General features: G+C 37.5%; 2 protein-coding genes and 1 long non-coding RNA gene across 4 annotated transcripts in view; 1 reads left to right on the top strand and 2 right to left on the bottom strand.

Annotated features, from left to right (window-relative positions):
* Positions 1-7,891: 7,891 nt before the first annotated feature.
* Positions 7,892-21,067, bottom strand: part of LOC145450090 (uncharacterized) — a 77,309-nt gene continuing 64,133 nt past the window's right edge. Inside the window, exon 5 of one of the 2 annotated variants that reach the window (XR_013918433.1) lies at positions 7,892-8,111. This is a non-coding gene — a long non-coding RNA (uncharacterized LOC145450090). The remainder of the gene's footprint in view (positions 8,112-21,067) is intronic. The other variant, XR_013918427.1, reaches the window with a different exon arrangement.
* On the top strand, positions 12,860-15,763 carry LOC145440013 (induced myeloid leukemia cell differentiation protein Mcl-1 homolog). Its single transcript, XM_080317677.1, has 2 exons — positions 12,860-14,423; positions 14,621-15,763. Exons 1-2 carry the CDS (start codon positions 13,950-13,952, stop codon positions 14,732-14,734), a joined length of 588 nt encoding a protein of 195 aa, XP_080173803.1. The 5' UTR covers positions 12,860-13,949; the 3' UTR covers positions 14,735-15,763.
* Positions 16,503-18,640, bottom strand: LOC145440005 (induced myeloid leukemia cell differentiation protein Mcl-1 homolog). Its single transcript, XM_080317671.1, has 2 exons — positions 17,080-18,640; positions 16,503-16,882 (listed from the first exon to the last, which is right to left on the bottom strand). The coding sequence occupies exons 1-2, from the start codon at positions 17,551-17,553 to the stop codon at positions 16,769-16,771; spliced, it is 588 nt and encodes a 195-aa protein (XP_080173797.1). The 5' UTR covers positions 17,554-18,640; the 3' UTR covers positions 16,503-16,768.

Genomic DNA, 21,067 nt, shown 5'->3' with positions numbered 1-21,067 from the left:
AAGAAACCGATTGAGTCATGAATTATGGAAAATTTTCGCTATTGGCGCGATTAAGCTACTCAAACTCCTTGCATACACTGAGTACAATGAATTTGCTCACAAGTACAGGTGAAAAATCCCCCCAGCTGTACGGTCTGGGGGCGAATCCCCCAGAAGTTTTGCTTATTGCCATGTGTAACCCGAGACCAGCGCTTTTGGGGCTGGGCTGACGAAGTGCTTTTTCGGCAGATATGGCCGGTATAGTTGCTGTAAGGTGTTTTCTTGCGCCACGCATTGTATTCGTAGTTGCCAGAGTAGCATATGCGCCTGGTGGCAGTGGGCAAGGAGCAAGGTAGCACGACAAGGTGCTTAGCTCGACTCCGAAACGCATCTTGTCTCGATATTCTCAAAGAGAAGAATATAATTCGAGTTGGCGTGGTCGGGTAAAACCACAGCCTTCGGCGCGAAAGACTGCAAACTACTCTTGACGGTAGCACGTTCATCTGGACAAGGAAATTTTACATCGACTCAGCAGACCAACTACCATAAAATCACATGGATGGCATCATGAAGATAATTAATTACAATCAAAACGTTCTAAATGTTACTCTCTAGCACCATATAATTTCAAAAAACGGTTGCATGCTTTTCTTGTTGGCTTCATTTCAATTCTGGAAGTTCACCGGTCCGCCAGACATTTTTTTTTTAAATTTCACCGAACCGCGAGGTGGAAAAGGTTGAGAACCACTGGTCTACAAGAAAATTAAATTGCGAGTTTCAAGGTTCAAATTGACGCTAATAACCCATATTTCTGTAGGTTGTCTAGTTTGATACTTGAGCAATAGTCAGCCAACATACGAAAGCTCCAATCTATACTCTAGTCTCTTACCCGCATCATCGTCAGATTCTGGGTGGCATTTTCTCTTTGCCCATCTCTGACTATGTCAAGGTTTTCAGGGAAATTGTTAAAATATTTTATTGTTTTGAATGTCTGCTGTCCGACGTAAACATAATGCAGTGGCACATGTGTATCAGGGTTACACATACATCCTTATTGTCTGATCAAGCTATAAGAAAGCACAATATTTCAAATGTGAACTATATATAATCTAATCCTGCTGGGTGATATTGCAACAATTCAAGGTTTCTGTATTGAGCTAGGGCACAAGTGCGGGCTAACACAGCATTACTAATGGCACAGATAAAGCATTGAGATATAGGATTGATCATTACTATATTTAATCGGCTGATGAATGCAATTTTACCAATTCCATTTTGCTTGGAAGCAGGTGGCTAAAATAGATCCCTAATAACAAATGATGTATACAAAATGTATGGTATGCATCCACTGGAGAATACTACTTATACAACAAAAAGCAGTTATTGATTTTGAGATAACATGTCTGCATAATCGAGTAGACCGGGATGTAAGCGATCGAATAGTCAGAATTGGGCGACTTCCCTGCTATGTAGCATGTACGCTCGTACTTGAGTAGGCCTACGCCAGGCATCACCTTGTTGAACGAGTGCGTTATTGCCATACTGTTCTGTATTTTAAAGGAGTAGGCATCATCATTGGTTTATTAGCAATTTTATCAGTTCAATAGATCACAAAAATTCGATACAATGAAAAGACAGGAAGATGTCGAAGCGACTTGGAGTAGTCTATGGAAACGGACACCCACCTTGGCCTAGCTAGGCGATGTAAAGAGGAGACATGCACACTGAATAAAAGTAAAGAAGATAGTATAGGAAATAAAGCGACAATAAATAGGGCGGCAATTCATGGAAAGCGAGATCGATTCGATAGGCCAGTCGTGGTCCGGTAATCTCGAGGGTGGACTGTATTTATTTAGTAGTAACTGCAGTAAACTATTCGTCGGAATTTGAGATTGCACGAGACAGATGACGATTGCACGATAATTGAGCTAAATTTGAACTAAAGTTCCAAAGTTCTAAAGTTCCAAAGTTGGGGATTTTTTTCACAGCTTCGGAATGAATGGACTCGAATCGAATCCTTTAGTCTTAGCGCGGTACCCAAATTAAATTTCTCAAATAGTGTAGGATATTAGTAGTGAGGGTATCTGGGTTATAGACCCGCCAATCCCAGAAGGCCACGTCTCCTTAATTGCCACGCCTACATTGCCACATCATGCGCCCATTGCCGCACCTATAGCACACCCATTGCCACATCATCAGCATCCATTGCCACATAGCCCGCCAATCAGAGAACGCCACGTCATCCTAATTGCCACGCCTATATGACGCCCATTGTCACGCCTACAGGATACCCATTGCCACGTCACCTGCCACTGCCACATCGTGTGTATTTATGAGCAAATTTCATTGTTTTGTGAATTTCAATACCGGTTTTCCATGTATATTTAACAATATGTATTGAATAACTTGAAATGTATCATCACTAATTAATTAATATAAAATGTGATTTTAAGCGCTGCGACTTGAAAATATTAATATAATAACTTACTTTTTTGGATATAAATAACATTCAGATTACACATAAATTTCGAAAGCTATGATGTTAATAGAATACTATATTTGCCAGATATTCAAAGATAACACTCATCAACGTTGAACTAGGCGTGGGGTTCTATGATGATGTATTAAAATTCTACACATCATCACTAATTAATTAATTCATATAAAATGCGATTTTGAGCGCAGACAGATCGTGGTTTCGATTGCCGAGGTCTCCGCATTTCATGACCTAATATGAACGCACACTACAACTGAATTCATTCCAATACCTGCAAATTTACTTTGCATGTCGAGTATAAGGATAATTTAATCAGCGCTAAAACGCCAACGGACTAGCCGTAGGCGCACAATTCTCGGCGTTACAATTAAACAAACTTTTCGCGGCAGGTACGCGATTCCTAATGGTTTCTACAGTTTCCACATTTCACGACTTATTTTCTTTGGACGCATACAAGCGATTCCCAAGGCCGGGGCTATGGAAACAAATCAAGCATGAGTACGTAAATCTTGAGCCACTCTGAAGCAAGGGCCACTCTAGCCGGGAAATTAGAGTCGCTGCTTCGCATCATTTTTACAGGCAGTCTCAGACACTTTGCTGCATCTGAGCTTCATACTAATACATGCATCATTTTTGCATGACGAGAATACGGTCAATAAACGCCGGAGGCGAGTCATTTAAACCTTGTTGCTAGATACTACCGCTTTCGGCTACAACAAAGTTGACCTGCAACAAAAAATAGAAGCCCTAATGATCATGCAGAGGAAAGTTCAATTATACATCGAATTATTTGAATAGACTATCTACATTGTGTAGGTATGAAGTGAAATAGAACGGAGTTTACGCAAAAGTTGCTATTGATCATAGACCAAGCTTGCTTTCAGAGCTGGAAACTAAATGCATATGAAAATTTAGCTAGGTTTTCCCCACACGCATCAAATGGAGGCCTACTCAAGTGTTTATGAGGTGGCGAATAGTTCGTAGGTTGTTGGCATGGAAGGACGTCACATAGAATTGTGGAGTTTTCTGTAAACTATAATCCAGTGATCTATTTTCAATCTTTATATTTTTCATTAATCTAAACTAAGTACTGTTAGTAGGCAAACCCTAAGAAAGTATCCTCTGATAAAAGCAGGAGTAATTTGTTATCCGTGAAATAAATAGATGGTGCGCAATATGAGCGGTGCTGCGATGACTGACAAATACTTTGAATTAATGTATAGAAGTAGCGATTTCGAACTACGTAAAAAGTTAGTCCAGCTCACGCATTTTCCATTTTAAATTTATGTTCTCAAGTAGGTTTTTGTCTACACGCACCAACAACTCAAGTATTTATGACACAGGAATGATTCATTAAGTATAGCGCAAGCAGGCCAAACCTATATTTGAGTGCTCCAAAATGTACAAGTACTTCGCTATGTACTCCCTCCACGTAAAAAGTGACAGATTTAGGGAAAAGTTGCTATAGAACTGCGTTAGTTTTAAAGTTGTTCCATCATGCAATGTGTGATGAAATTTGGTATGCTGCATAATCACAATGCCCTGGAGCTCATTTAGATACGTTTTTTAATGTAGTTACACATTTTAGTTGTTTTGATGTAAGGAAAAAATCATTCGATAACTCGATAGTTAACACGCGTTGATGTAACTTTCCTCATTTGTATGCATAGCATACGCGAAATTATTATTATGTCATGAATAAGTAGTTTACAAATTCATACGATTTTTCTTGTTGCGCTCCGGGATAAAATGTAATTTTTCGCTCTTTTTTATATTTTCAATAAAATTAGTATTCATTTTACAAAAAAGCCGTGTAAAGATAAAGTACTTGTACATTTCGTAGTGCTCAAGTATAAGTTTTCAAACCATTACCTTGACAAAATTTTCAGAATAGCAAATTTTGCGTAAAGTCTGTCTTGCATTTAGTTACCGGCTCTGAAAGCAAGCAAAGTTTGTGGTATTTGCGCAACATCGAAATTTGTACACTTCACGCGGGGCCTACGGTACTTACGGCCTAATATGGCACATTACACTTGCTGGATATAAGAGGCCGACACTCCCAACCAGACATCACGACTGACTCAATGATTGCTTACGATCTCACTTCTCGATACCAGACGCCTCGCCATACAAGTCTAATAAAGTATTATAACAGACAAAATTAGTTCTTTCAGATGAAACAACCCAATTAAGAGCCAAGTGACAGCGTCGCAATGTATTTAATCACCAACACACAAGAAGACAATGTAACGAGAATCCCCAACTTGGGCATGTAAAAGTATTTTACAGTATGGTAAAACGAATTCAAGCACGTGAAAATGAAATTCATTCATTTGGAACTACTCTGAAACACACACGTGGAGCTTGGCCATAGAAGTTCTGCAAGTGAAATGAATTACTGCAGTAAGCAAACTACGTCTTGCTCAACTGCCGCTTTTTTTAGAGTCCTTCACAGCATCTTTTCTCATATAAACGGACAACCGGTTTCAGAGTATACCCGCGTCGATCGCATCGCATCTATATCAACGGTTAACCACATGAAATAACAATATGCTCTTGTATATCGAAATATACATGTTTTATAGAATATATTAGATCCAATACCTATACTAAAGCCGCAAAACGCATTGGAGCATAAATGGATAATGCACGCAGATCGAATTACACCGAGATTTCCCGAATAAAAGTAGCCTAGAAACATAACTACTTACTGAAAAATCGTTGCGTAGAAGTGGGGTTAGTCTACGAACATAACCACTTACTTACTTTGAAATCTCAACGTGTACTTGTATTCGTACTTTACCTTTACACGGCGTTTTTGTATAATGGATACTAATTTTATTAAAAATAAACAAAAAGCGCGAAAAATTACATTTTATCCTGGAACGCAGCAAGAAAAAATCGTATAAATTTTGTAAAGTAGATAGAAGACTACACTATTCCGATGCACTAAAGACTCTTACACTCTGGATTTTGTTCGGAATTTACGCAAAACCGGTATTGCTCTGCGATAATTTTGATCACTATGTTTTGATAATGACTTGCCTCCGAGAAAGAAATAACATTCATTATACGTTAGATGATACTTTTCCTTGATATTCTATCATGTATACCCAGTAAACACAGTACAGACCAAAGATGTAGAAAGCCGAGCCTGATATAGTAGATATTAGATCTCGGCAGGTCGTAGAAAGGGGGATTTTGTGTCGACTCAATTCAATGTCTTTTCCATGTCCTTCAATAATGTAAATATTATGCAGAAGCTACAGCCTTTAAACATGGTGAGTAGAATGTAGATCCTACATTAAAAGAATATCCTGATATAATAACCTGTTTTCTACCACTGGGGATAACCTGATCACGGCTGCGGCTGATCAACAGCCACTAACACAAAAAGAATTCTTGACTAAAATTTCTTCACATTCTGTCAAAAATGATCAATTCAACAATCCAAATGAATCAGTTATTTGGCAGCTAGTTGGAGAGATATATACTCAAGTCTAGAAAGTGGAATGATACTCTGCCTGGAAAGCTGAAGACCTGACAATATTGTGTACAGAGAACAAAACATTTGAGTGGCGGCACTGGTATAGACATTAACAAATTATTAGAATTGACAGCAAGATAACCAGCAAGACATTAAAATGAGAATTAGTGCAGTTTCTTAGGCTGTAGTGATACTCAGCCAGTAATTGACTTAGCAGAGAGCAAAACGTTGTAAAAAAGCGAGCGAAACCTCCGACAAATGGTACGATAAAACATTAGAATCGACAGTCTTACTAGAAGCAGAATAACAATCATGAGGGGTTAGAGAACAGAAGCCCGGGAAGTGACCATCAGAAATTACTGCATACTGGCCGAACAAATCCATGACCACTAACAAATGGTCTTTTAATAGTCAATATTGATACCAAATGACACCACCCCTATTTCATCGCAACATTCAGCAAATACAGCGCTGGAGTCAACCTTATAAAGCGCTAACCAAACGCCCATAAGTTTTCCCACCTACTACTTCGCGCTTCGCGGATGGAAATAGGCATTAAAGCGAATGGACGCGACTTGTCACACTCTTGCTATTTCTGCTCCCTTTTTCTCTTCCTTCCTCTTGTGGAGAGAAACAGTCGGCCGCGTTTACGGATAGTGAATTCATGGCTTAAGGGTGATTCTTCCTCCAATGATCAGCACCTTGAAAATTGAGAACAATGTTGTTGCAAAATGCATGACAATTTGAAAGTTACACCATTCTAATTATTCCAGTTATGGCCGTGAATCGTTACAAGTGCGGTAACCATAAGAATTATTACTATACTTCAACTACAAATACAATATATTGTATAAAATAATTACTAATTCTTTTACGTTGATCGAGTCCCGAATGGATGAAATATGTCAAAGAATTTGCTAAATTTTTTTGTATAATTTGACAGATTACGAAATCTTCTCAAAGTGCACCTTTCAGAAATTTGATATCAAGACTCCCAACATTTTACAATTCGAAGTTGGATGGCTTAACCAATACAAGCGAACAGTTTGTATCGCAATTGACAATTATGTAGAGAACGCTGCGAGACATGTGAGTAGGCCTACCCTAAAACGTTTCTCTGACATGGACATTAGGGCTCTTAAAAAATGACTTTTTTTTCTCAAATCGTTCTTGCTGCTTGATAAAATTGTTAGGTTACCTAATTCAAGCCTACACACCAAATTTGGTTCAATTCCAACCAGTAGCCGCATTGCTACAGGAAAAGAAAGTTTCTATTTATTATATAAAAATAAATAGAAAAAATTTGAAATTTTTCTGTTCACCCCATGAAAGTGTTAGGTTATGTATAGAAACGATGTTCATCAAATTTGGTTCGATTCAAACAAGTGGAAGCGGAGTTATTGCTATCGAAAAATTCGGATTTTAATAAAATAGTATTTACGTTGGGCACCACTATAATAAATAATTAAAGAATTGTGTCACGCTTTCATACTGTTTTACGCAACCGTTGTTATGCACTGCATTGTTGCTGTGTTCTGGCTCCATTGATGTTATTTCTAAATTCGACATTAATGCTTCATAATTCTCCATCTGGTTTTGAATTCAACTCTGTTTTGCTTCCTTTATGGTGCCGGTAGCTCTTTAACAGGCACGCGAAAAGTTCTTCGGGTTTCAATAACGTTTATCATGAAGGTACTTTTGAAAGCGGTATTACGATTTTGTACCACCAACCAGTTATTTAATTACTACTTATCTTCAAATTAAATGCTCATTGCATGAAGCAGGGTTGTAAGACTCGAGTCAGGTTTTTCTGTTGACTCGACTTGACTCAGGTCATCTTCTCAAAGTACTGAAATGACTCGTCTCATTGCGCATGACTTGAGACTCAGACGGCCAAGACCGACATTTTATTGTTATTTCAAAGAATAGTACAGCAAATCGCTATTGGGATTTCGTCTATTGATACTGGTATTTGAAAATGCGGCCAGAAACTGCTAAAAGTAAGGAAAATTCGTATATTATAAATGCGACCCACTCGATATCACAAAAAATATATAAAAAGTTGGTTTAACAAGATTTAAATTGGAAACTGAGCAGCTAACACAATGACTCTGGCTCGAGTCATAATACCATAACTCGGACTCGGCCCTCTGCTCGCTGACTTGGAGTCGGACTTGACTCGGTGGTGAATTGAAAATGACTCGAGTCAAAACTATAAAAGTGAGATTGACTTGCGACTCGGAGCCTTGTGACTTGGTTACAACCCTGGCATGAGGCCTCAATAGTTACATGAGTGGGGTGACTAGACAAAGAACACAGTGACATTTGCAGCATATCATGAATGTCTCTTACTATATGTGATCTTGTTCAAATGGAGGTTGATGAAAGCGTATTTCCCATTCTTTCCGACTCTGCTATAATTTCACCAGACTGGCAACCTTCTTCATGATGCTTTTTGCTGACTGACCAATATTGTCGCCGCCAACGGTACGAGTGCAAATGTCTGATATGTCAATATAGGAACAGAATTAGTTGACTGTTCATGACCGTCCACGTTCAGAGTTGCATCTCAAAGATGCTAAAATAAGCCTAAATATAATCCAAGCAATACGATCGTCCACTTTGACTGACTGAATTTCTAAAAATAATAAACATAACACCTTGATAGCTTCCACATCTTACGTTTATATATACCGTCTGCTATTGGCAAGCATTTGAAAATAACAAAACAGATTCAACATACCACATCTCTTGCAAAGGCTTTTGCTTTCATTCAATATGTCATCAAACTTCTTTAAATCCTCCTTTGTGGTGAGTGGCTTCGGAATTCTTCTAGGATCAATTACGATATCGTTTTATCATATACAATCTATGACGGAATAAAAGTTTCGGATAAGTTCTGAAACGAACACAATTTTCCACACAAAAGTCAATTGCCACACGAAATTTCAAATGCTACGGTGCCATTTTACGGTCCATTATAGCTAAACACCAATGAATTGCGGGTTCGAGCCTGACACGTCGCCTCCATAATTCCTACCGAAGTGTTGGCCGTTTATCTAGGCTCCTCCTCGCCATCTGATCCGCATAGCCATGTCTTAAAAAGCCTAGGAGTGGGCCGTGCTATAAGTGGGCAGATGGTTGCCGATGAACTCGGCACTTGGTGAATTCGGCCCTCGGGAAATTTTGTAATGAAGAGTATTAACAGCTATTAATATGAATTATTAAACTAATAATAGTATTATCAAGTGATTCGTCAATCTTGTAAGGAGGTCAGGGCATCCGTAGATCACGCAGTGACGGCGTGATTAGATCACGGATTGCGTAGCCGCGGGAAATAACGAAGCGCTCATATACCGACCACGCGCGGTCTGCTTGGAATCGATGGCGTGAGTGACGGGCCTGTGTCGTGTAAGTTTTGAGAAGATGGATCTTGGCGTTGTATGTGAGATCGAAAATGTGGAAGATCAAGCGGCGCTTCTTCGTTTATCGATCACGACAAGCCAGTGTTCCTCATCAACAAATGTTTCGCATGATCACATCAAAATAAATTATTTTTTGCCTTTGGAGAGACGATTCCACTCTCGGGTTAGGGTGTCTCGATAACAGGGTTGAAGGATCCCAAGATTACGAGATCTACCGCGAGTCACGACACGTTTAAATTTCCTTTTTGATACTGTTCATTCATATTAAATGCATTTCTAATGCGAAGGTGTTCTAGTGCCAATTCCTCCAAGGGCCGAGTTCACCAAGTGAAGAGCGTCGCGTTATTTCCCGCGATTACGCAATCTGTGATCTAATCATGCCGTGACTGTGTGATCTACGCATGCCCTGACCCCCGTACGACATTGACAACCACTCAAAGTGCCAAGTTCACCGGCAAACATTCCAGTAACCAATCATGGCGACCAGTACCGCTACCAGATCTACCACGGCCGAATTCACCAAGTGCCAAGTTTGTGCAGCCGAATTCACTAAGTGCCGAGTTCACTGGTAATCGGGCAGATACGGAATGATAATAATAAGAACCGGCCTGGTGTAAAATGACCAGTGTAGTCGAACCACCACCATGAACACCACAAACAAACAAACATCTAACATGGAAAAGAAATTACCTTTACAACCTTTGACAAACAGTTACCATAGAAATCAGCAATTTAGGTCTTATTCGAAAGCAGAATAACAACTGTTTTAGCGGACATATCAAATCAAATGTTGGAAAGTTCATGTAAATTAGCCCAAAATATTATCTTACTGTGACCATATTCTATCAATATGGTCTGGCTAGCTAAATTCTCTGGGCCAACATAAAGAAGCTGCGTTTGGTTTCAACGATTAATAATCTTGTCACTGGATTCGAGGTATAATTGCACTCAAATATCAAATTTTGCTCCATTAATCAACATCAAGTTGAAAATGTCCATTCTTGCACCAACTTTTATAAAATCACGAATAAGTGTTCTACAGGTATGTATCTATATGACTTATATACCTAGAAAATTCAAGCATAAATATTATGACGTACCGTAGGTATAGGTACCGGTAATTCAGATGTTTGAAGCGACTTGGACAACTAGATAATTATAGTGGTCTAATTTCACTAAATTAGAGCGAAATGCCAGTAATATAATTGTAATCTAATTCGGAAAAAACGGTTTAGCTCTAATTCTAGCCTGGAAAAGCTGAAATTTTTCTATAGTTGTCTACACCTGTTTTGCAGAACGTCAAACAGCTCAAGGCGTCATATACTACAGGCAATTCGAAATACCCCATAAGCTATATGCTATTACGTATATACCTTTAACCCGCTACCTCAGTCAGTCACAATTCCTATATATTTACGGCATTTACCATACAGAAAGAGCGAACTATGCCTGGCTGCGACCTTTTGCGCGTCAAATCTTTGTCCCGCGCGATGACGTAAAATTTGAATCGCCGAAATATTCTAGAAGTCACGCATCGATAATCATATTCCTAAACGTACAACATCTCACTTATTTAGTTATTCTCTGAATAAAACTATTAGCCATACTCGTTGAACATGCGAGATTACCGAAAGAGCGAATATATACATAATGAAGATCATATATATCAGAAAAAAAAAACTGTTCGACCTTAGAGCAACAACACGAATATACAACATCGGCGACATCCTCACGCAATAAAAGGAAGGGAGAACATTGTTTTCTAATGGATAGAACGAAGCTACTGCATGAGATCGAACAAAACCGGATGGGAATTCATCCTGATTGAATGTACCGACAAAGTCATCCTTTCTACGTATTTTAGTCATACCAGCGAGAGATAGAAAATTTGCATTATTAGGTTAACTACCAGATATAACGAAGCCCAATGCATGAGATGGAACAACACCGAGTATGAATTTATTGTGATTGAATATAACCACAAGACCATCCTACTACGTATTTTAGACATTCCCTCGACACTTAGAAAATCAGAACCTAATCGAGATGATCCCGGATGATCCTTTTACGGTTTTGTGTTTGCTGGGTATTTAGGACTAATGCGACATCACTATGTGTACGACAGGTCTGATTTGAACACACTAATTTTGCGTATCACACCACAAACTGCGCAAGCCTTCAAAGTTGATAAGTAAACAAGTATTTGCACTCCATCAGAATACTAAAGTAGATTTTCGCGTATATGTACCTAATACTAAAGTGTTTATGATTTCAGATTGCTTCAACTTCATGACATTTTCAGTATTAACAGAAATATAGACCTAGAATACTAACTTTTATTCGTAAATAACTACTTCTACCTTAATTTAATGGATTTATCTGAGATCATTGCTTTACTTAATCCCTCCAAAATGTGCATTATACAAGTACGTCACCATCGAAACCCTCTGGCTATAACTATCTGGCAGTATAATTGCAGCAAATACTCGAGTACTAATTTTAAAGTAACTTAGGTATCTAAATACTCGGGTACTAATTTTAGAGTAACTTAGGAAATCTCAACTTGTACTTGTATTCGTACTTTACCTTTACACGGCGTTTTTGTATAATGGATACTAATTTTATTAAAAATAAACAAAAAGCGCGAAAAATTACATTTTATCCTGGAACGCAGCAAGAAAAATCGTATAAATTTTGTAAAGTAGATAGAAGAGTACACTATTCCGATGCACTAAAGACTCTTACACTCTGGATTTTGTTCGGAATTCACGCAAAACCGCTATTGCTCTGCGATAATTTTGATCATTATGTTTTGATAATGACTTGCTTCCGAGAAAGAAATAACATTCATTAAACGTTAGATGATACTTTTCCTTGATATTCTATCATGTATATTTATGACTAATGCGACATCACTATGTGTACGACAGGTCTGATTTGAACACACTAATTTTGCGTATCACACCACAAACTGCGCAAGCCTTCAAAGTTGATAAGTAAACAAGTATTTGCACTCCATCAGAATACTAAAGTAGCTTTTCGCGTATATGTACCTAATACTAAAGTGTTTATGATTTCAGATTGCTTCAACTTCATGACATTTTCAGTATTAACAGAAATATAGACCTAGAATACTAACTTTTATTCGTAAATAGATACGTCTACCTTAATTTAATGGATTTATCTGAGATCATTGATTTACTTAATCCCTCCAAAATGTGCATTATACAAGTACGTCACCATCGAAACCCTCTGGCTATAACTATCTGGCAGTATAATTGCAGCAAAAACTCGAGTACTAATTTTAAAGTAACTTAGGTAACTAAATACTCGGGTACTAATTTTAAAGTAACTTAGGTATCTAAATGAGCTCTGAGTCGCTGTTATCTCGCATCTGACCATGGAGTTAACACCGGTATTACCTTCGCTCACTGATGAAAAAGATGAAAGTTGTTAAAGAAAGCAGATTAGTATGAAAACTCGTTAAATAGAAGTAAAAGTAGCCTAGAAACATAACTACTTACTGAAAAATCGTTACGTAGAAATGGGGTTAGTCTACGAACATAACCACTTACTTACTTTGAAATCTCAACTTGTACTTGTAGTCGTACTTTACCTTTACACGACGTTTTTGTATAATGGATACTAATTTTATTAAAAATAAACAAAAAGCGCGAGAAATTACATTTTATCCCGGAACGCATCAAGAAAAATCATATAAATTTTGTAAAGTAGATAGAAAACTACACTATTCCGATGCCCGGAAGACTCTTACACTCTGGATTTTGTGCAGTATATACTAATTTTACATTGCGGAGTATTCCATTAACGTTAATCCAGTGATCCTCCATCTATTTTCAATCACGATCCTCTTATTTGTCTAGGCTTCGAACCCCACATCCAGTACGTTTTCTGGGGATTAATATTTTCAGAGTCAAGTATAGCGTATCGAGACTTCATGAAACTTACTTGGAAATAGTTACTTCTACCCTAATTTAAAAGGTTTCTCAGATATCGTTACAATGGAAATGGGTTGAGCGAGCGGTTAAGGCGTTGGACTTAAGTTTCAATGAACAGGTGTTCACGTGGGTTCGAACCCAACACCCAGTACGTTTTAAGGGGATTAATACTTTTAGATTCAAATATAGCGTATCGAGTACTTTTTCTCAACTGTAATAACAACTTTTAGACTCCGGATTTTGTGTAGTATATACTAATTTACAATACCGCATTTGTAATTCGTGCAAGTACAGGAATATCATAGTTCTTGTAACAAAGTTGTCTGCGCACAATATATGTTAATCATAAGTCCTACACATTCATGATTTCGTCCTAGTTTGAGTTTTAGAAAATATTATACCGACATCGCGACATCTTTCAAAAACAAAACCATGATCAATGCTTGAGAGATCATTTTTGCTATTTATCATTGACATAAGTCATTCTGGAGTGCGAAAACGCATTGTACGATATAGATGAAACTTGAGCAAATCCAAGGATCCTCATTTTCAAAGTAGCTTAGATCTCGAAATAAGCTCTGACTCGCTATTCTCCTCAAACCATGGAATTATCACGAGTATCAGCACCTTCGATCACTGAAGAGAAGGATGAAATTATATCCGAAGCATATTCCTTGACCAGGAATTTTATCATGTACGAACTCGATGGCTCATGCGTTAAGGTAAATACGAAAGCAGAGAGAACCTTACGTCGAGTTGGGTATGAAATGTTCGAGCGACATCGAACAGTCCTGAACGCAGTCTCCAAACGTCTCCGCTATAGTGATGTTGAAGTCAATGAAAAATATAAAGAATATTTACCCGATGAGCGAATGTTCCTGATGATAGCTGAGGAAATTTTCAAAGATACCAAAGAAAATTGGGGGAGGATTGTCTCCATTTTTGTGCTCGGTAGCATTCTTGCTCGCAAGAACGAGAATGAACATCACGGGGAGCATATAGAAGCTATCATACAGACAGTTGGGAATTACATTGCTAGCAAAAGACGAAAGTGGATAGTGCGAAATGGAGGATGGGTGGGTGATTTACATGCCTTGCTTAGGATTTACAAATTATCTTTAGCATGAGATATATAGTGTATCTGCTCTCCAGAGCCCATATCACCTCTCGATGATGAAATTCAGCTTTAGCTTCTAATTCGGTTCCCAATTTATATTCTACGACACGATAACTTTCCTCCGTATGATCATTAAGGCTTCTATTTTTATTGCAGGACGGCTTTGTAGAATTCTTTGATAATACCGCTTTCGACTACAATAAAGTTTGGAAGGGACTCGTGTTTGTCGGAATCGGACTGACATCTATTGCAATAACATTATCAAGATAATGGATGTTCGCATGCTTTATCTCATGTAATATTTTACCAATATAATTCTCCATCGTTTAATCGTGGTAGTTTTTCTGTAGGATGTATACAGTTTTTCTGAGAATACTCGAAACATTTGCCCCATAAGAAAACCTTCTTTATACTTTTAATTTTTCAAATTTCTACAGCTACGTAAGGGAATTGTTAGGGTTACCCAGAATACGCTGCAGGTCAAATTTGATTCGAATACGAGCAGTATTGTGACAGAGATTTGCGATAATGTAAAATAACCTACCTTATACGACATCAAATTTCGTCTTCTCTCCAAGTGGAAATATCATGTTCAATAATATTGTTTATACCGAACAAATATAAAATTGCCTATGCTGTTGCTTTGCAAGAATACTTCGCTCAGTAACCAATTTCTGGTGGATTCCAAATCGATATAGATAGAAATACGGCATACTTTACGCTCCAATTCGCTTCCCACACATTCCATATAATTACTAACAGAACAGTACCAGCCTTGAAATTTTGCGTAGTACTAGATGGCATGTATACAATTTCATGACATCCGACAGTACGACGGAGACTATCAAAATATCGGAAGGAGCTAGAGTACTAACGTTTTACTTACTCGAAAATGACTACTTCTACCTTATTTTAAAGGATTCTTCGCTCGGAGCGAAATTTTATGTGGTTTTGGATACTATCCAAGATGTAGGCTCACTTTGATGGGTACTTCGTAAAACTCAAATATTGCGCAGTGAGAGTTCTCAAATTCTCGAAGTATTTTTGTTATTTTTATTGCGAAAAGTCATTCTGCAGCGCGAAAATGCGTCGTAGGATATAGATGACACTAGCACCACTCATCAAGACCACTGAAAACAGTACATTTCAACATTTAGTAGCAGTAAATTACTAGTAAAGTAAAAGAAGGTATGATTTCTGAGTGAGTTAAAAAGTATGATGGGTATTCGTTGCGTTGTATAAGCATAAAAAACATTCCCGCGCGCGCGTCTTAGTAGTAGGTGGTAGGGTAGGAAGTGTTAGGTTTACGAGCGCGCGGGAATGTTTTTATGCTTATACAACGCAACGAATACCCATCATACTTTTTAACTCACTCAGAAATCATACCTTCTTTTACTTTACTAGTAATTTACTGCTACTAAATGTTGAAATGTACTGTTTTCAGTGGTCTTGATGAGTGGTGCTAGTGTCATCTATATCCTACGACGCATTTTCGCGCTGCAGAATGACTTTTCGCAATAAAAATAACAAAAATACTTCGAGAATTTGAGAACTCTCACTGCGCAATATTTGAGTTTTACGAAGTACCCATCAAAGTGAGCCTACATCTTGGATAGTATCCAAAACCACATAAAATTTCGCTCCGAGCGAAGAATCCTTTAAAATAAGGTAGAAGTAGTCATTTTCGAGTAAGTAAAACGTTAGTACTCTAGCTCCTTCCGATATTTTGATAGTCTCCGTCGTACTGTCGGATGTCATGAAATTGTATACATGCCATCTAGTACTACGCAAAATTTCAAGGCTGGTACTGTTCTGTTAGTAATTATATGGAATGTGTGGGAAGCGAATTGGAGCGTAAAGTATGCCGTATTTCTATCTATATCGATTTGGAATCCACCAGAAATTGGTTACTGAGCGAAGTATTCTTGCAAAGCAACAGCATAGGCAATTTTATATTTGTTCGGTATAAACAATATTATTGAACATGATATTTCCACTTGGAGAGAAGACGAAATTTGATGTCGTATAAGGTAGGTTATTTTACATTATCGCAAATCTCTGTCACAATACTGCTCGTATTCGAATCAAATTTGACCTGCAGCGTATTCTGGGTAACCCTAACAATTCCCTTACGTAGCTGTAGAAATTTGAAAAATTAAAAGTATAAAGAAGGTTTTCTTATGGGGCAAATGTTTCGAGTATTCTCAGAAAAACTGTATACATCCTACAGAAAAACTACCACGATTAAACGATGGAGAATTATATTGGTAAAATATTACATGAGATAAAGCATGCGAACATCCATTATCTTGATAATGTTATTGCAATAGATGTCAGTCCGATTCCGACAAACACGAGTCCCTTCCAAACTTTATTGTAGTCGAAAGCGGTATTATCAAAGAATTCTACAAAGCCGTCCTGCAATAAAAATAGAAGCCTTAATGATCATACGGAGGAAAGTTATCGTGTCGTAGAATATAAATTGGGAACCGAATTAGAAGCTAAAGCTGAATTTCATCATCGAGAGGTGATATGGGCTCTGGAGAGCAGATACACTATATATCTCATGCTAAAGATAATTTGTAAATCCTAAGCAAGGCATGTAAATCACCCACCCATCCTCCATTTCGCACTATCCACTTTCGTCTTTTGCTAGCAATGTAATTCCCAACTGTCTGTATGATAGCTTCTATATGCTCCCCGTGATGTTCATTCTCGTTCTTGCGAGCAAGAATGCTACCGAGCACAAAAATGGAGACAATCCTCCCCCAATTTTCTTTGGTATCTTTGAAAATTTCCTCAGCTATCATCAGGAACATTCGCTCATCGGGTAAATATTCTTTATATTTTTCATTGACTTCAACATCACTATAGCGGAGACGTTTGGAGACTGCGTTCAGGACTGTTCGATGTCGCTCGAACATTTCATACCCAACTCGACGTAAGGTTCTCTCTGCTTTCGTATTTACCTTAACGCATGAGCCATCGAGTTCGTACATGATAAAATTCCTGGTCAAGGAATATGCTTCGGATATAATTTCATCCTTCTCTTCAGTGATCGAAGGTGCTGATACTCGTGATAATTCCATGGTTTGAGGAGAATAGCGAGTCAGAGCTTATTTCGAGATCTAAGCTACTTTGAAAATGAGGATCCTTGGATTTGCTCAAGTTTCATCTATATCGTACAATGCGTTTTCGCACTCCAGAATGACTTATGTCAATGATAAATAGCAAAAATGATCTCTCAAGCATTGATCATGGTTTTGTTTTTGAAAGATGTCGCGATGTCGGTATAATATTTTCTAAAACTCAAACTAGGACGAAATCATGAATGTGTAGGACTTATGATTAACATATATTGTGCGCAGACAACTTTGTTACAAGAACTATGATATTCCTGTACTTGCACGAATTACAAATGCGGTATTGTAAATTAGTATATACTACACAAAATCCGGAGTCTAAAAGTTGTTATTACAGTTGAGAAAAAGTACTCGATACGCTATATTTGAATCTAAAAGTATTAATCCCCTTAAAACGTACTGGGTGTTGGGTTCGAACCCACGTGAACACCTGTTCATTGAAACTTAAGTCCAACGCCTTAACCGCTCGCTCAACCCATTTCCATTGTAACGATATCTGAGAAACCTTTTAAATTAGGGTAGAAGTAACTATTTCCAAGTAAGTTTCATGAAGTCTCGATACGCTATACTTGACTCTGAAAATATTAATCCCCAGAAAACGTACTGGATGTGGGGTTCGAAGCCTAGACAAATAAGAGGATCGTGATTGAAAATAGATGGAGGATCACTGGATTAACGTTAATGGAATACTCCGCAATGTAAAATTAGTATATACTGCACAAAATCCAGAGTGTAAGAGTCTTCCGGGCATCGGAATAGTGTAGTTTTCTATCTACTTTACAAAATTTATATGATTTTTCTTGATGCGTTCCGGGATAAAATGTAATTTCTCGCGCTTTTTGTTTATTTTTAATAAAATTAGTATCCATTATACAAAAACGTCGTGTAAAGGTAAAGTACGACTACAAGTACAAGTTGAGATTTCAAAGTAAGTAAGTGGTTATGTTCGTAGACTAACCCCATTTCTACGTAACGATTTTTCAGTAAGTAGTTATGTTTCTAGGCTACTTTTACTTCTATTTAACGAGTTTTCATACTAATCTGCTTTCTTTAACAACTTTCATCTTTTTCATCAGTGAGCGAAGGTAATACCGGTGTTAACTCCATGGTCAGATGCGAGATAACAGCGACTCAGAGCTCATTTAGATACCTAAGTTACTTTAAAATTAGTACCCGAGTATTTAGTTACCTAAGTTACTTTAAAATTAGTACTCGAGTTTTTGCTGCAATTATACTGCCAGATAGTTATAGCCAGAGGGTTTCGATGGTGACGTACTTGTATAATGCACATTTTGGAGGGATTAAGTAAATCAATGATCTCAGATAAATCCATTAAATTAAGGTAGAAGTATCTATTTACGAATAAAAGTTAGTATTCTAGGTCTATATTTCTGTTTACAGAAAATGTCATGAAGTTGAAGCAATCTGAAATCATAAACACTTTAGTATTAGGTACATATACGCGAAAAGCTACTTTAGTATTCTGATGGAGTGCAAATACTTGTTTACTTATCAACTTTGAAGGCTTGCGCAGTTTGTGGTGTGATACGCAAAATTAGTGTGTTCAAATCAGACCTGTCGTACACATAGTGATGTCGCATTAGTCATAAATATACATGATAGAATATCAAGGAAAAGTATCATCTAACGTTTAATGAATGTTATTTCTTTCTCGGAAGCAAGTCATTATCAAAACATAGTGATCAAAATTATCGCAGAGCAACAGCGGTTTTGCGTAAATTCCGAACAAAATCCAGAGTGTAAGAGTCTTTAGTGCATCGGAATAGTGTAGTCTTCTATCTACTTTACAAAATTTATACGATTTTTTCATGCTGCGTTCCAGGATAAAATGTAATTTTTCGCGCTTTTTGTTTATTTTTAATAAAATTAGTATCCATTATACAAAAACGCCGTGTAAAGGTAAAGTACGAATACAAGTACACGTTGAGATTTCAAAGTAAGTAAGTGGTTATGTTCGTAGACTAACCCCACTTCTACGCAACGATTTTTTAGTAAGTAGTTATGTTTCTAGGCTACTTTTATTCGGGAAATCTCGGTGTAATTCGATCTGCGTGCATTATCCATTTATGCTCCAATGCGTTTTGCGGCTTTAGTATAGGTATTGGATCTAATATATTCTATAAAACATGTATATTTCGATATACAAGAGCATATTGTTATTTCATGTGGTTAACCGTTGATATAGATGCGATGCGATCGACGCGGGTATACTCTGAAACCGGTTGTCCGTTTATATGAGAAAAGATGCTGTGAAGGACTCTAAAAAAAGCGGCAGTTGAGCAAGACGTAGTTTGCTTACTGCAGTAATTCATTTCACTTGCAGAACTTCTATGGCCAAGCTCCACGTGTGTGTTTCAGAGTAGTTCCAAATGAATGAATTTCATTTTCCCGTGCTTGAATTCGTTTTACCATACTGTAAAATACTTTTACATGCCCAAGTTGGGGATTCTCGTTACATTGTCTTCTTGTGTGTTGGTGATTAAATACATTGCGACGCTGTCACTTGGCTCTTAATTGGGTTGTTTCATCTGAAAGAACTAATTTTGTCTGTTATAATACTTTATTAGACTTGTATGGCGAGGCGTCTGGTATCGAGAAGTGAGATCGTAAGCAATCATTGAGTCAGTCGTGATGTCTGGTTGGGAGTGTCGGCCTCTTATATCCAGCAAGTGTAATGTGCCATATTAGGCCGTAAGTATCGTAGGCCCCGCGTGAAGTGTACAAATTTCGATGTTGCGCAAATACCACAAACTTTGCTTGCTTTCAGAGCCGGCAACTAAATGCAAGACAGACTTTACGCAAAAGTTGCTATTCTGAAAATTTTGTCAAGGTAATGGTTTGAAAACTTATACTTGAGCACTACGAAATGTACAAGTACTTTATCTTTACACGGCGTTTTTTGTAAAATGAATACTAATTTTATTGAAAAAATAAAAAAGAGCGAAAAATTACATTTTATCCCGGAGCGCAACAAGAAAAATCGTATGAATTTGTAAACTACTTATTCATGACATAATAATAATTTCGCGTATGCTATGCATACAAATGAGGAAAGTTACATCAACGCGTGTTAACTATCGAGTTATCGAATGATTTTTTCCTTACATCAAAACAACTAGAATGTGTAACTACATTAAAAAACGTATCTAAATGAGCTCCAGGGCATTGTGATTATGCAGCATACCAAATTTCATCACACATTGCATGATGGAACAACTTTAAAACTAACGCAGTTCTATAGCAACTTTTCCCTAAATCTGTCACTTTTTACGTGGAGGGAGTACATAGCGAAGTACTTGTACATTTTGGAGCACTCAAATATAGGTTTGGCCTGCTTGCGCTATACTTAATGAATCATTCCTGTGTCATAAATACTTGAGTTGTTGGTGCGTGTAGACAAAAACCTACTTGAGAACATAAATTCAAAATGGAAAATGCG

Source organism: Botryllus schlosseri, chromosome 1 (genome assembly GCF_051294905.1).
Source record: "Botryllus schlosseri isolate E-star chromosome 1, Bs_hap1, whole genome shotgun sequence".
Lineage (NCBI taxonomy): Eukaryota > Metazoa > Chordata > Ascidiacea > Stolidobranchia > Styelidae > Botryllus > Botryllus schlosseri.
This window is presented reverse-complemented; position numbering and strand designations above follow the sequence as displayed.